At 42.3% G+C, this 16019-nt stretch overlaps 1 protein-coding gene across 1 annotated transcript; it reads left to right on the top strand.

The window, feature by feature from the left end:
* The first annotated feature begins 8778 nt into the window (after positions 1-8778).
* LOC140007234 (uncharacterized) lies at positions 8779-14242 on the top strand. The gene is made up of 2 exons (XM_072049932.1): positions 8779-10130; positions 10240-14242. The coding sequence occupies exons 1-2, from the start codon at positions 8779-8781 to the stop codon at positions 14240-14242; spliced, it is 5355 nt and encodes a 1784-aa protein (XP_071906033.1).
* The last annotated feature ends 1777 nt before the right edge of the window (positions 14243-16019 follow it).

Genomic DNA, 16019 nt, shown 5'->3' with positions numbered 1-16019 from the left:
TGTTAGTTGAAAGGGGGAGTTGTTCTGTGTTTATAAAATTTTTTGATGCATTGAGTGAGAGGGAGTTTATACTCATATGCAAAAATTTTTTTTCTTCCACCCATTGTTTTGTCAAAATCAAAAAGGGGGAAATTGTTGACCTTGGTCCCTAGTTTTTTGTGTTTAAAAAATAATAGATAATTATAATATCTCTTCAAGAAATATTTTCAGTTGTGAAACAAATCAGATACAAAAATCAGGTGCAATTGAAAAAGACAAAAGCTGCTGAAAGCTGTCGGACGCTTTGAACGGACGTCCGATAATCATTGCAAAACTTCGGACGCATGAAAAACTCAACCACCAAACGTCCGAAGGAAATAAGATATTTCCCCTGGATCACTGACCTCGATCGGACGCAAGCAACGAAAGTCCGATAGGATTCTTCAAAATGAACGACACCATCGGACGCCGAATATGTCTTCACCGGACGTCCGATTGAAACAATATGATTTCTCAAATCTCTTTGTTTGCTGTCGGACGCATAAAAAGTTTGCACCGGACGTCAGATAGAATTGAATAAAATTTTCTTAAATTCACTGCCTGCTGTCGGAGGCAAAAAACAGGAGCACCGGATATCCGATACTCCAACGGTTAGTTGACTAAATGGATGCAAGGTGAAAGGGGGAGTTGTTCTGTGTTTATAAAATTTTTTGATGCATTGAGTGAGAGGGAGTTTATACTCATATGCAAAATTTTTTTTTCTTCCATCCATTGTTTTGTCAAAATCAAAAACGGGGAAAATGTTGACCTTGGTCCCTAGTTTTTTGTGTTTAAAAAATAATGGATAATTATAATATCTCTTCAAGAAATATTTTCAGTTGTGAAACAAATCAGATTCAAAGATCAAGTGCAATTGAAAGAGACAAAGGCTGCTGAAAGCTATCGGGTGTTTGGATCGGACGTCCGATAATCATTGTACAATTTCGGATGCATGAAGAACTCCACCACCGGAAGTCCGAAGGAAATAAGACATTTCCCCTGAATCACTGACCTCAATAGGACGCAAGTATCGGACGTCCGATAGGATTATTCAAAATGGACGAAACCATCGGACGCTGAATATGTTTTCACCGGACGTCCGATAGAGAAAAATGATTGCTAAAATATTTTTGTTTGCTGTCGGACGCACAAAAAGCTTGCACCGGACGTCTGATAGAATTGAAAAAAATTTCTCAAACTCACTGCCTGCTGTCGGATGCAAAAAACAGGAGTACCGGACGTCCGATACTCCAACGGCTAGTTGACTAAATGGGTGCTATGTGAAAGGGGGAGTTGTTTTGTGTTTGTAAAATTTTTAGACGCATTGAGTGAATGGGAGTTTGTACTAATATGCAAAATTTGTTTTCTTCCATCCATTGCTTTGTCATCATCAAAAAAGGGGAGAATGTTGACCTTGGTCCCTAACTTTTCATGTTAACAAAACAATGGATAATTCTAATATCTCTTCAAGAAATATTTTCAGTTGTGAAACAAATCAGATACAAAAATCAAGTGCAACTGAAAAAGATAAAAGCTGCTGAAAGCTGTCGGACGCTTAGATCGGACGTCCGATAATCATTGCACAACTTCGGACGCATGAAAATCTCAACCACCAAACGTCTGAAGGAAATAAGATATTTCCCCAGGATCACTGACCTCGGTCGGACGCAAGCATCGAAAGTCCGATAGGATTCTTCAAAATGAACGACACCATCGGACGCTGAATATGTCTTCACCGGACGTCCGATAGAGAAAAGATGATTGCTAAAATCTCTTTGTTTGCTGTCGGACGCATAAAAAGCTTGCACCGGACGTCTGATAGAATTGAAAAAAATTTCTCAAACTCACTGCCTGCTGTCGGATGCAAAAAACAGGAGTACCGGACGTCCGATACTCCAACGGCTAGTTGACTAAATGGATGCTATGTGAAAGGGGGAGGTGTTTTGTGTTTGTAAAATTTTTTGATGCATTGAGTGAATGGGAGTTTGTACTCATATGCAAAATTTTTTTTCTTCCATCCATTGTTTTGTCATCATCAAAAAAGGGGAGAATGTTGACCTTGGTCCGTAACTTTTCATCTTACAAAACAATGGATAATTCTAATATCTCGTCAAGAAATATTTTCAGTTGTGAAACAAATCAGATACAAAAATCAAGTGCAATTGAAAAAGACAAAAGCTGCTGAAATATGTCGGACGGTTAGATCGGACGTCCGATAATCATTGCACAACTTCGGACGCATGAAAATCTCAACCACCAAACGTCTGAAGGAAATAAGATATTTCCCCTGGATCACTGACCTCGGTCGGACGCAAGCATCGAAAGTCCGATAGGATTCTTCAAAATGAACGACACCATCGGACGCTGAATATGTCTTCACCGGACGTCCGATTGAAACAAGATGATTTCTCAAATCTCTTTCTTTGCTGTCGGACGCACAAAAAGTTGCACCGGACGTCAGATAGAATTGAAGAAAATTTTCTCAAAATCACTGCCTGCTGTCGGACGCAAAAAACAGGAGTACCGGATGTCCGATACTCCAACGGCTAGTTGACTAAATGGATGCTAGGTGAAAGGGGGAGTTGTTCTGTGTTTATAAAAATTTTTGATGCATTGAGTGAGAGGGAGTTTATACTCATATGCAAAAAAATTTTTTCTTCCATCCCTTGTTTTGTCAAAATCAAAAAGGGGGAAAATGTTGGCCTTGGTCCCTAGTTTTTTGTGTTTAAAAAATAATGGATAATTATAATATCTCTTTAAGAAATATTTTCAGTTGTGAAACAAATCAGATTCAAAGATCAAGTGCAATTGAAAGAGACAAAGGCTGCTGAAAGCTATCGGGTGTTTGGATCGGACGTCCGATAATCATTGTACAATTTCGGACGCATGAAGAACTCCACCACCGAACGTCCGAAGGTAATAAGACATTTCCCCTGGATCACTGGCCTCAATAGGACGCAAATATCGGACATCCGATAGGATTCTTCAAAATAGACGAAACCATCGGACGCTGAATATGTCATCACCGGACGTCCGATAGAAAAAAGATGATTTCTCAAATCTCTTTGTTTGCTGTCGGACGCACAAAAAGCTTGCACCGGACGTCCGATAGAATTGAAAAAAATTTCTCAAACTCACTGCCTGCTGTCGGATGCAAAAAACAGGAGTACCGGATGTCCGATACTCCAATGGCTAGTTGACTAAATGGATGCTATGTGAAAAGAGAGTTGTTTTGTGTTTATAAAATTTTTGGATGCAGTGAATGAGATGGAGTTTGTACTCATATGCAAAATTTTTTTTCTTCCATCCATTGTTTTGTCAAAATCAAAAAGGGGGAAAATGTTGATCTTGGTCCCTAGTTTTTTGTGTTTAAAAAATAATGGATAATTATAATATCTCTTCAAGATATATTTTCAGTTGTGAAGCAAATCAGATTCAAGGATCAAGTGCAATTGAAAGAGACAAAGGCTGCTGAAAGCTATCGGGTGTTTGGATCGGACGTCACATAATCATTGCACAACTTCGGACGCATGAAAGACTCAACCACCGGACGTTCGAAGGAAATAAAACATTTCCCTTGGATCACTGACCTCGATCGGACGCAAGCATCGGAAGTCCGATAGGATTCTTCAAAATGGACGAAACCATCGGACGCTGAATTTGCCTTCACTGGACGTCCGATTGAAACAAGATGATTTCTCAAATCTCTTTGTTTGCTGTCGGAGGCACAAAAAGCTTGCACCGGACGTCCGATAGAATTGAAGAAATTTTTCTCAAATTCACTGCCTGCTGTCGAACGCAAAAAACAGGAGTACCGGATGTCCGATACTGCAACGGCTAGTTGACTTAATGGATGTTAGTTGAAAGGGGGAGTTGTTCTGTGTTTATAAAATTTTTTGATGCATTGAGTGAGAGGGAGTTTATACTCATATGCAAAAATTTTTTTTCTTCCACCCATTGTTTTGTCAAAATCAAAAAGGGGGAAATTGTTGACCTTGGTCCCTAGTTTTTTGTGTTTAAAAAATAATAGATAATTATAATATCTCTTCAAGAAATATTTTCAGTTGTGAAACAAATCAGATACAAAAATCAAGTGCAATTGAAAAAGACAAAAGCTGCTGAAAGCTGTCGGACGCTTAGAACGGACGTCCGATAATCATTGCAAAACTTCGGACGCATGAAAAACTCAACCACCAAACGTCCGAAGGAAATAAGATATTTCCCCTGGATCACTGACCTCGATCGAACGCAAGCAACGAAAGTCCGATAGGATTCTTCAAAATGAACGACACCATCGGACGCCGAATATGTCTTTACCGGACGTCCGATTGAAATAATATGATTTCTCAAATCTCTTTGTTTGCTGTCGGACGCACAAAAAGTTTGCACCGGACGTCAGATAGAATTGAATAAAATTTTCTCAAATTCACTGCCTGCTGTCGGACGCAAAAAACAGGAGCACCGGATATCCGATACTCCAACGGTTAGTTGACTAAATGGATGCAAGGTGAAAGGGGGAGTTATTCTGTGTTTATAAAATTTTTTGATGCATTGAGTGAGAGGGAGTTTATACTCATATGCAAAAATTTTTTTTTCTTCCATCCATTGTTTTGTCAAAATCAAAAAGGGGGAAAATGTTGACCTTGGTCCCTAGTTTTTTGTGTTTAAAAAATAATGGATAATTATAATATCTCTTCAAGAAATATTTTCAGTTGTGAAACAAATCAGATTCAAAGATCAAGTGCAATTGAAAGAGACAAAGGCTGCTGAAAGCTATCGGGTGTTTGGATCGGACGTCCGATAATCGTTGTACAATTTCGGATGCATGAAGAACTCCACCACCGGAAGTCCGAAGGAAATAAGACATTTCCCCTGGATCACTGACCTCAATAGGACGCAAGTATCGGACGTCCGATAGGATTCTTCAAAATGGACGAAACCATCGGACGCTGAATAGGTCTTCACCGGACGTCCGATAGAGAAAAATGATTGCTAAAATATTTTTGTTTGCTGTCGGACGCACAAAAAGCTTGCACCGGACATCTGATAGAATTGAAAAAAATTTCTCAAACTCACTGCCTGCTGTCGGATGCAAAAAACAGGAGTACCGGACGTCCGATACTCCAACGGCTAGTTGACTAAATGGGTGCTATGTGAAAGGGGGAGTTGTTTTGTGTTTGTAAAATTTTTAGACGCATTGAGTGAATGGGAGTTTGTACTCATATGCAAAATTTGTTTTCTTCCATCCATTGCTTTGTCATCATCAAAAAAGGGGAGAATGTTGACCTTGGTCCCTAACTTTTCATGTTAACAAAACAATGGATAATTCTAATATCTCTTCAAGAAATATTTTCAGTTGTGAAACAAATCAGATACAAAAATCAAGTGCAACTGAAAAAGATAAAAGCTGCTGAAAGCTGTCGGACGCTTAGATCGGACGTCCGATAATCATTGCACAACTTCGGACGCATGAAAATCTCAACCACCAAACGTCTGAAGGAAATAAGATATTTTCCCAGGATCACTGACCTCGGTCGGACGCAAGCATCGAAAGTCCGATAGGATTCTTCAAAATGAACGACACCATCGGACGCTGAATATGTCTTCACCGGACGTCCGATAGAGAAAAGATGATTGCTAAAATCTCTTTGTTTGCTGTCGGACGCACAAAAAGCTTGCACCGGACGTCTGATAGAATTGAAAAAAATTTCTCAAACTCGCTGCCTGCTGTCGGATGCAAAAAACAGGAGTACCGGACGTCCGATACTCCAACGGCTAGTTGACTAAATGGATGCTATGTGAAAGGGGGAGGTGTTTTGTGTTTGTAAAATTTTTTGATGCATTGAGTGAATGGGAGTTTGTACTCATATGCAAAATTTTTTTTCTTCCATCCATTGTTTTGTCATCATCAAAAAAGGGGAGAATGTTGACCTTGGTCCGTAACTTTTCATGTTTACAAAACAATGGATAATTCTAATATCTCGTCAAGAAATATTTTCAGTTGTGAAACAAATCAGATACAAAAATCAAGTGCAATTGAAAAAGACAAAAGCTGCTGAAAGCTGTCGGACGGTTAGATCGGACGTCCGATAATCATTGCACAACTTCGGACGCATGAAAATCTCAACCACCAAACGTCTGAAGGAAATAAGATATTTCCCCTGGATCACTGACCTCGGTCGGACGCAAGCATCGAAAGTCCGATAGGATTCTTCAAAATGAACGACACCATCGGACGCTGAATATGTCTTCACCGGACGTCCGATTGAAACAAGATGATTTCTCAAATCTCTTTCTTTGCTGTCGGACGCACAAAAAGTTGCACCGGACGTCAGATAGAATTGATGAAAATTTTCTCAAATTCACTGCCTGCTGTCGGACGCAAAAAACAGGAGTACCGGATGTCCGATACTCCAACGGCTAGTTGACTAAATGGATGCTAGGTGAAAGGGGGAGTTGTTCTGTGTTTATTAAAATTTTTGATGCATTGAGTGAGAGAGAGTTTATACTCATATGCAAAAAATTTTTTTCTTCCATCCCTTGTTTTGTCAAAATCAAAAAGGGGGAAAATGTTGACCTTGGTCCCTAGTTTTTTGTGTTTAAAAAATAATGGATAATTATAATATCTTTTCAAGAAATATTTTCAGTTGTGAAGCAAATCAGATTCAAAGATCAAGTGCAATTGAAAGAGACAAAGGCTGCTGAAAGCTATCGGGTGTTTGGATCGGACGTCCGATAATCATTGTACAATTTCGGATGCATGAAGAACTCCACCACCGGAAGTCCGAAGGAAATAAGACATTTCCCCGGAACATTGACCTCGATCGGACGCAAGCATCGAAAGTCCGATAGGATTCTTCAAAATGAACGACACCATCGGACGCTGAATATGTCTTCACCGGACGTCCGATTGAAACAAGATGATTTCTCAAATCTCTTTGTTTGCTGTCGGACGCACAAAAAGCTTGCACCGGACGTCAGATAAAATTGAAGAAAATTTTCTCAAATTCACTGCCTGCTGTCGGACACAAAAAATAGGAGTACCGGATGTCCGATACTGCAACGGCTAGTTGACTAAATGGATGCTAGGTGAAAGGGGGAGTTGTTCTGTGTTTATAAAAATTTTTGATGCATTGAGTGAGAGGGAGTTTATACTCATATGCAAAAAATTTTTTTCTTCCATCCCTTGTTTTGTCAAAATCAAAAAGGGGGAAAATGTTGACCTTGGTCCCTAGTTTTTTGTGTTTAAAAAATAATGGATAATTATAATATCTCTTCAAGAAATATTTTCAGTTGTGAAGCAAATCAGATTCAAAGATCAAGTGCAATTGAAAGAGACAAAGGCTGCTGAAAACTATCGGGTGTATGGATCGGACGTCCGATAATCATTGTACAATTTCGGATGCATGAAGAACTCCACTACCGGAAGTCCGAAGGAAATAAGACATTTCCCCTGGATCACTGACCTCAATAGGACGCAAGTATCGGACGTCCAATAGGATTCTTCAAAATGGACGAAACCATCGGACGCTGAATAGGTCTTCACCGGACGTCCGATAGAGAAAAATGATTGCTAAAATATTTTTGTTTGCTGTCGGACGCACAAAAAGCTTGCACCGGACGTCTGATAGAATTGAAAAAAATTTCTCAAACTCACTGCCTGCTGTCGGATGCAAAAAACAGGAGTACCGGACGTCCGATACTCCAACGGCTAGTTGACTAAATGGGTGCTATGTGAAAGGGGGAGTTGTTTTGTGTTTGTAAAATTTTTAGACGCATTGAGTGAATGGGAGTTTGTACTCATATGCAAAATTTGTTTTCTTCCATCCATTGCTTTGTCATCATCAAAAAAGGGGAGAATGTTGACCTTGGTCCGTAACTTTTCATGTTAACAAAACAATGGATAATTCTAATATCTCTTCAAGAAATATTTTCAGTTGTGAAACAAATCAGATACAAAAATCAAGTGCAACTGAAAAAGATAAAAACTGCTGAAAGCTATCGGACGCTTAGATCGGACGTCCGATAATCATTGCACAACTTCGGACGCATGAAAATCTCAACCACCAAACGTCTGAAGGAAATAAGATATTTTCCCAGGATCACTGACCTCGGTCGGACGCAAGCATCGAAAGTCCGATAGGATTCTTCAAAATGAACGACACCATCGGACGCTGAATATGTCTTCACCGGACGTCCGATAGAGAAAAGATGATTGCTAAAATCTCTTTGTTTGCTGTCGGACGCACAAAAAGCTTGCACCGGACGTCTGATAGAATTGAAAAAAATTTCTCAAACTCACTGCCTGCTGTCGGATGCAAAAAACAGGAGTACCGGACGTCCGATACTCCAACGGCTAGTTGACTAAATGGATGCTATGTGAAAGGGGGAGGTGTTTTGTGTTTGTAAAATTTTTTGATGCATTGAGTGAATGGGAGTTTGTACTCATATGCAAAATTTTTTTTCTTCCATCCATTGTTTGGTCATCATCAAAAAAGGGGAGAATGTTGACCTTGGTCCGTAACTTTTCATGTTTACAAAACAATGGATAATTCTAATATCTCGTCAAGAAATATTTTCAGTTGTGAAACAAATCAGATACAAAAATCAAGTGCAATTGAAAAAGACAAAAGCTGCTGAAAGCTGTCGGACGCTTAGATCGGACGTCCGATAATCATTGTACAACTTCGGACGCATGAAAATCTCAACCACCAAACGTCTGAAGGAAATAAGATATTTCCCCTTGTAGGGTTAGGTTTCATGGCGGCTCTCCTGCATGGAGAGGCGCCGCCGATAGTCAGGCCACCAAAGACGTTCGCCTCCATTCTTTCTCAACCTCCTTCTTCTTCCCCTGGTATTGGCCAGCTCAGTACATACAAGGGGGAGCCTTCGTTGGTGATCTCTCGTCAGGACTTGTTGCAGATTGCGGCGCCTTATTCTAATGCGCTAGTCGGCAGATTTGCTGTGGGTCGGCCTTCTATGGAGCTGATTCGAAAATTTCTTGTTTCTTTGGGGCTGCGGGGTGAGTGCCCGATTGGTTTGCTAGATTCCAAGCACATTCTATTACGTCCAGCCGAGGCAGAAGATTACACCAGGCTTTGGTGTCGAAAATCGTGGTATGTAGGCAAGTTTCATATGTCGCTGTCGAAATGGACAATTGATTTCCAACCAGGAGCAGAGTCATCAATTGCACCAGTTTGGGTCAACTTCCCGGGTCTTCCACTGCCGTTTTTTGAAAAGCACTTCCTGTTTAAACTGGGTTCTTTACTTGGTCGACCTTTAAAGGTGGATGAAGCTACGGCTTCGTTGAAGCGGCCTTCTGTTGCCCGTATATTATTGGAGGTCGATGTTTTGCAATCTCCCAAATCCAGGATTTGGATTGGCGATGATCAGTGGGGTTTTTGGCAGAAAATTGAGTACGATGACTATCCTTCATATTGTGTTTGTTGCTCGTTGATTGGGCATACGGAAGCCACCTGCCATCGCAAACATCCGGAATTGCGGCCAGTGCGCCGTTCTGTACCTGCATCTAAGCCGCAAGTCAGACAGGTCTTTCAACCAAAGGGGGTAGTTGTTGGATCTATTCCTGTTGTGGATGACATTCCGGGGGTACAGGAGCCTGACAAAGGTATTTTAGCACCGGATGGTTCCTTTTCTGATATTCCATCTTCGTCTTCTAATCCTAGGGGAAAGGCCCCGCAACCTGATGAGTCTGGTTTTGTATCGGGCGTCCCTGCAACGTCTATGGGGCCTACGGCAGATACGCAGATGGGTAAAGTTTGTCTGTTATCATTGCAGTCTGCGTCCGCAGTACGGATATATGAGCGGAAATCTTCTTCTCTCTCGCCTACACGACGCCAGGGTCATCGACTGGTGCGGTCTCATTCTGAGGGGCGTTCGGGGGTCCGAGGTCCGTCCTTGGCTGAACTAAAAAGTTTTCAGGCTCGCCTGTCCAACAGATTTCAAGCTTCTAAGCTTTGTTGTGCTCCGGTTGATTCTGGGTTTTCCCCGGAGGATACTGATTCTCATCTGCTGCACACGTGCCACAAGGGTAGGAGTCGACAGCCAAGGAAACATGATGGTACGATTTCATCTGCTCATTATAATCTTCGGTCTCTTAATGTTAAATCCAATTAAATTTATCGTTTGGAACATTCGGGGTGCTTCGAGCAAGGAGTCACTTCGTTATATTCGTAGCACTTGTAGATCACATAATATTAGGTTATTGGTTCTGTTGGAGCCTTTAGCCAATGTCACCCATTTGGAGAGTGTGCAGCTGTTCTTGGGTTTTGATTTTGCTCGGTCATTTGTGCATAACAAAATTTGGATATTCTGGTGTTCCGATGCTCGTTATTCTTTTGTTGAGGCTGTGGATCAATTAGTTCACATATATCTGACTTTCCCTTCGGGTTCTTCCTTTATTATTTCGGCTGTATATGCGAAGTGTACTAGAATTGGTAGGAGACGGCTGTGGGAGGAGTTGGAGCATTTTTCCACGTCTATTTCTTTTCCATGGATTGCCGTAGGGGACTACAACGTTGTTTCCTGTGCGGAGGAGAGGGTTGGAGGTTCATCTCTGAATATTCGTGATTTGGAGGAGTTTAACTCTGCTGTAACTCGGAGTGGTCTTTTTCCGGTTCAATTTGATGGGTCTGCATTCACATGGACCAATGGTCGCATGTGGCAGCGACTCGATCGGGCATTCGTTAATGGCGTTTGGATGTCTGATGTTGACTTGACTCGGGTCGCTCATCTTCAGCGCGGTAGGTCAGATCATTGTCCGTTGCTGGTCAGTGGGGGAGGTACGACATCAAGGCGATCTTCCTTTCGCTTCCTTAATGTTTGGCGTGGTCATTCCAGTTTCCAACAAACGGTTAAGTCTGCGTGGGTACAGCCGGTTTCTGGAGTGGGAATGCAGAAATTTTTTAATAAGTTGCAGGTGGTTAAAGGAGCTCTAGCTAGATGGAACGTGGAGGTTTTTGGGAATGTCTCACAAAGGGTCCGTGTGGCAGCAGATATTTTGCTAGCCAAGGAGGCTTTGTATGATCAACATAGGGATGCGGTGTCGAGGACGGCTGTTCACGAGGCAAGGGCAGTTCATTCTCGGGAGCTTGCGATAGAAGGTGAATTTTGGAGACAAAAGGCAGCGATCAAATGGATCAAAGAGGGGGATGCTAATACCGCCTTTTTCCATGCTATGGTTAAGCACAAACGCAGCTCAAATTTTATTGCACGGATTCGGGGTTCAGGGGACAGTTGGCTGGATACGATTGGAGATATTAAGACGTCGGCGAGTGAATTTTTCTCTAAGTTGTTCACGGCAGACTGCAATGTTTGTTCTGGCTTCAGACCATCCCTTGATTTCCCCAAGCTAACGCAGGAGGAGAATGACATGTTGCTGAAATCACCTTCGACAGAGGAAGTGTATGAGGTAATTTGTTCGATGGACCCTCAGAGTGCGGCGGGACCTGATGGATTCGGAGGGGGTTTTTATCAAGGTTGCTGGGAGTGTATCAAGGATGATTTCATGGATGCGGTGAATGAGTTTTTCGCTGGTGCCATGATGCCTCGCGGATTTACAAGTACCACGATCATTTTATTGCCTAAAAAGGAAGGTGCATGTGAGTGGAAGGATTTCCGACCAATCAGTTTATCTAACGTTAGTTCGAAGATCATTTCTAAAATTTTGTCTACCCGCATTAATCAGCTTCTCCCTAAGCTGATTTTAGAGTTTCAGACTGGTTTTATACCGGGCAGGGGTATACAGGATAATGTTCTGTTGGCTCAGGAATTAATTCTGGATTTGGACAAGAAGCTGCGCCATCCTAACGTGGTATTGAAATTGGATATGGAGAAGGCATATGACAGGGTGGAATGGGGGTTCTTATTATACATGCTTCGGGAGATTGGCTGTAAGGAAGGGGTAGTAGATCTGATTTTTCGTTTGATATCCAACGTCTGGTTTTCTGTGTTGATTAATGGGGAGCTCACGGGTTTTTTCAAATCGTCTAGAGGAGTTCGTCAGGGAGATCCATTATCTTCCACTCTTTTCCTCTTTGTAGCTGAATTTCTTGGAAGGGGACTACATCAGTTATTTTCTAGCAATAAGGGATTTAGATTTCTGTCCAAAGGAGGTCTGGTCCCATTTCTTGCGTTTGCTGATGACATGGTAATTTTCACGCGGGCGTCGCCGGATAGTCTGCAGGCGGTGTCCTCTTTATTACGGCTGTATGAGACTCTTTCCGGGCAGAGAGTTAATCTCGCCAAGAGTCGCTTCCTTTGTTCGGCGAAGCTTCCTTCGACTGTTATCAGTTTAATTCAGCAGCTAACAGGTTTTCAGCAGCAGTTTTGGCCTGTCAAATATTTGGGAGTTCCGCTTTACCTTGGCCGTAGTAAAACTATCCTGTTTGATGGAGTTCTTTCTTCCGTTAGAAATAAGCTCCATCATTGGAGTTCTCGGTTCCTTTCTGCTGGAGGAAAGCTCATCTTACTTCGTCATGTGTTGAGCTCAATGCCTCTATATTTGCTGCAGGTTACAAGACCAACCAAGGGGGTTTTGCTTAAGTTAGGCAGGCTGTTTAATGCATTTTTGTGGGATGGCAAGGATGGTAGACGGATTCACTGGGCTTCTTGGGAGAAATTATGTTTTCCAGTTGAAGAAGGGGGCTTAGGCTTTCGCTCTTTGTTGGACTTAGAGAGAGCCTTTGCAATGAAATTATGGTGGAGATTACGGCAAAATTCTTCTCCGTGGGCAAGGTTTATGCATCGTAAGTACGTTGGTGGCCAGCACCCCCTTTTGGCTGCAGCTGGTGTCGGGTCGGCTACATGGAAACGGCTCTGCTCGATTCGTGCTATATCTGAAGGCAATATTCGTTGGTGCATTGGTGAGGGGTTCGTTGATTTGTGGCATGATAGATGGCTTCTCGACGAACCGCTTCGGGGGCAGGTTGATGAAGTGCCTACTCATTTTTTAGTAGCTGAGTTTTATAGCTCTGAGGGGTGGAATACTGAGCGGCTTCTCCAGGTTCTTCCTCGATCTGTTGTTAATGTTATTTCCCAAACAATAGTGGACCCGACCCTTAAGGATGAATTGGTGTGGGCTCCTTCAGCGGATGGTAGGTTCACCGTGTCATCAGCCTGGGAGTTAATTAGACAACGGCGTAATCGGTCATTGGTTTGGCGTGGGATTTGGTGCCCTTTGCTGCCTTTAAAGATGTCTTATCTAGTTTGGCGGATTTTGGGTGATTTTCTCCCGCTGGACGACATGCTCCGGGGTAGAGGAATTTCTTTGGCTTCTAAGTGTAATTGTTGTGGGGTTGCAGCGGAGTCGTCGCAGCATATTTTTGTGCAGGGCAGGCTAGCAAGTACTGTTTGGCGGCATTTTTTTCTAGCTTGCGGCATCCCGTGGAGGTCCTTCTCATGTGTTTCTTCGCTGCTAGTGGTGTGGATACAGTCTTCGGGGACTGGGCGCTTGGATCATATTAGGTGTGTTATACCAGTGGTCGTGTTGTGGTTTCTGTGGCGGAGTAGAAATGATGCTCGGTTTGGTAATATCCCCTCAACCTGTGCTAAAGTTATCTTTAATATCAATGGGTGGTTGGCTGTAGCGGGGGCTGCACGTATGTTAAGCCGAGGTCAGTTGGAAGGGGATATGGATACGTATTTTGCGCGGTATTTTCGGATCAAACCAGTCAAAGCCTTATGTCCGAAGGTTATATCTTGGATGAAACCTCCTCGAGGGTCAGTCAAAATGAACACCGATGCTAGTGTGGTGAACGGGTTGGCTAAGGGCGGTGGAGTGATACGAGATTTTGAGAGGAAGATGCTTGGTGCTTTTTATAAGGAGTTCGGGGATTGTGAGGTGGTACAGGCGGAGGGGTTGGCAGTGTTGGCTGGTCTACAGTGGTGTGTTGGGGCAGGGTTGTCAGATATTTTAGTTGAGGTGGATTCTCTAGCGTTGGCTCGGCTGGTTACTGGACATTCGGTTGGTAAGTGGCCCTTGTGTTGTGTTTTAAGCCAAATTCGTTTGTTGCTATGCAAAGTGAAGGGGACCATTACACATATTTACCGCGAGGCGAATGCTGTGGCAGACAGTTTAGCAGCGTTATCTCTGGGGAGTTCACATGTTTCCTTCCAATCTTATCACATGCTTCCAAGTCGAACCCGGTCGTTGATTAATTTGGATGCGAACGGCTATCCATATATTCGCAACTTTAATTGTTAGGAATTGTTTCCTATCTTTGGCCTGTATTGACGGGTGGGGTTTTACCTCCGTCGGATAGTTTCGTTTTTAATAAAAGTTGGGGAGTTCTCCTTTAAAAAAAAAAAAAAAAAAAGAGACAAAGGCTGCTGAAAACTATCGGGTGTATGGATCGGACGTCCGATAATCATTGTACAATTTCGGATGCATGAAGAACTCCACCACCGGACGTCCGAAGGAAATAAGATATTTCCCCGGAACATTGACCTCGATCGGACGCAAGCATCGAAAGTCCGATAGGATTCTTCAAAATGAACGACACCATCGGACGCTGAATATGTCTTCACCGGACGTCCGATTGAAACAATATGATTTCTCAAATCTCTTTGTTTGCTGTCGGACGCACAAAAAGCTTGCACCGGACGTCAGATAAAATTGAAGAAAATTTTCTCAAATTCACTGCCTGCTGTCGGACACAAAAAATAGGAGTACCGGATGTCCGATACTGCAACGGCTAGTTGACTAAATGGATGCTAGGTGAAAGGGGGAGTTGTTCTGTGTTTATAAAAATTTTTGATGCATTGAGTGAGAGGGAGTTTATACTCATATGCAAAAAAATTTTTTCTTCCATCCCTTGTTTTGTCAAAATCAAAAAGGGGGAAAATGTTGACCTTGGTCCCTAGTTTTTTGTGTTTAAAAAATAATGGATAATTATAATATCTCTTCAAGAAATATTTTCAGTTGTGAAGCAAATCAGATTCAAAGATCAAGTGCAATTGAAAGAGACAAAGGCTGCTGAAAACTATCGGGTGTATGGATCGGACGTCCGATAATCATTGTACAATTACGGATGCATGTAGAACTCCACCACCGGACGTCCGAAGGAAATAAGATATTTCCCCGGAACATTGACCTCGATCGGACGCAAGCATCGAAAGTCCGATAGGATTCTTCAAAATGAACGACACCATCGGACGCTGAATATGTCTTCACCGGACGTCCGATTGAAACAAGATGATTTCTCAAATCTCTTTGTTTGCTGTCGGACGCACAAAAAGCTTGCACCGGACGTCAGATAAAATTGAAGAAAATTTTCTCAAATTCACTGCCTGCTGTCGGACACAAAAAATAGGAGTACCGGATGTCCGATACTGCAACGGCTAGTTGACTTAATGGATGCTAGTTGAAAGGGGGAGTTGTTCTGTGTTTATAAAATTTTTTGATGCATTGAGTGAGAGGGAGTTTATACTCATATGCAAAATTTTTTTTCTTCCGTCCATTTTTTTGTCAAAATCAAAAAGGGGGAAATTGTTGACCTTGGTCCCTAGTGTTTTGTGTTTAAAAAATAATGGATAATTATAATATCTCTTCAAGAAATATTTTCAGTTGTGAAACAAATCAGATTCAAAGATCAAGTGCAATTGAAAGAGACAAAGGCTGCTGAAAGCTATCGGGTGTTTGGAACGGACGTCCGATAATCATTGTACAATTTCGGATGCATGAAGAACTCCACCACCGGAAGTCCGAAGGAAATAAGACATTTCCCCTGGATCACTGACCTCAATAGGACGCAAGTATCGGACGTCCGATAGGATTCTTCAAAATGGACGAAACCATCGGACGCTGAATAGGTCTTCACCGGACGTCCGATAGAGAAAAATGATTGCTAAAATATTTTTGTTTGCTGTCGGACGCACAAAAAGCTTGCACCGGACGTCTGATAGAATTGAAAAAAATTTCTCAAACTCACTGCCTGCTGTCGGATGCAAAAAACAGGAGTACCGGACGTCCGATACTCCAA

Source organism: Coffea arabica, chromosome 5c (genome assembly GCF_036785885.1).
Source record: "Coffea arabica cultivar ET-39 chromosome 5c, Coffea Arabica ET-39 HiFi, whole genome shotgun sequence".
NCBI lineage: Eukaryota > Viridiplantae > Streptophyta > Magnoliopsida > Gentianales > Rubiaceae > Coffea > Coffea arabica.
The sequence above is the reverse complement of the archived record's forward strand: the minus strand, read 5'-3'. Positions and strand labels throughout refer to the sequence as shown.

Coding starts and splice junctions, on each gene's coding strand:
- LOC140007234 (XM_072049932.1), top strand. CDS start 8,779: ATGGCGGCTCTCCTGCATGGAGAGGCGCCGCCGATAGTCAGGCCACCA. Junction 10,131..10,239: donor TCTGCTCATTATAATCTTCG/GTCTCTTAATGT, acceptor ACATAATATTAG/GTTATTGGTTCTGTTGGAGC.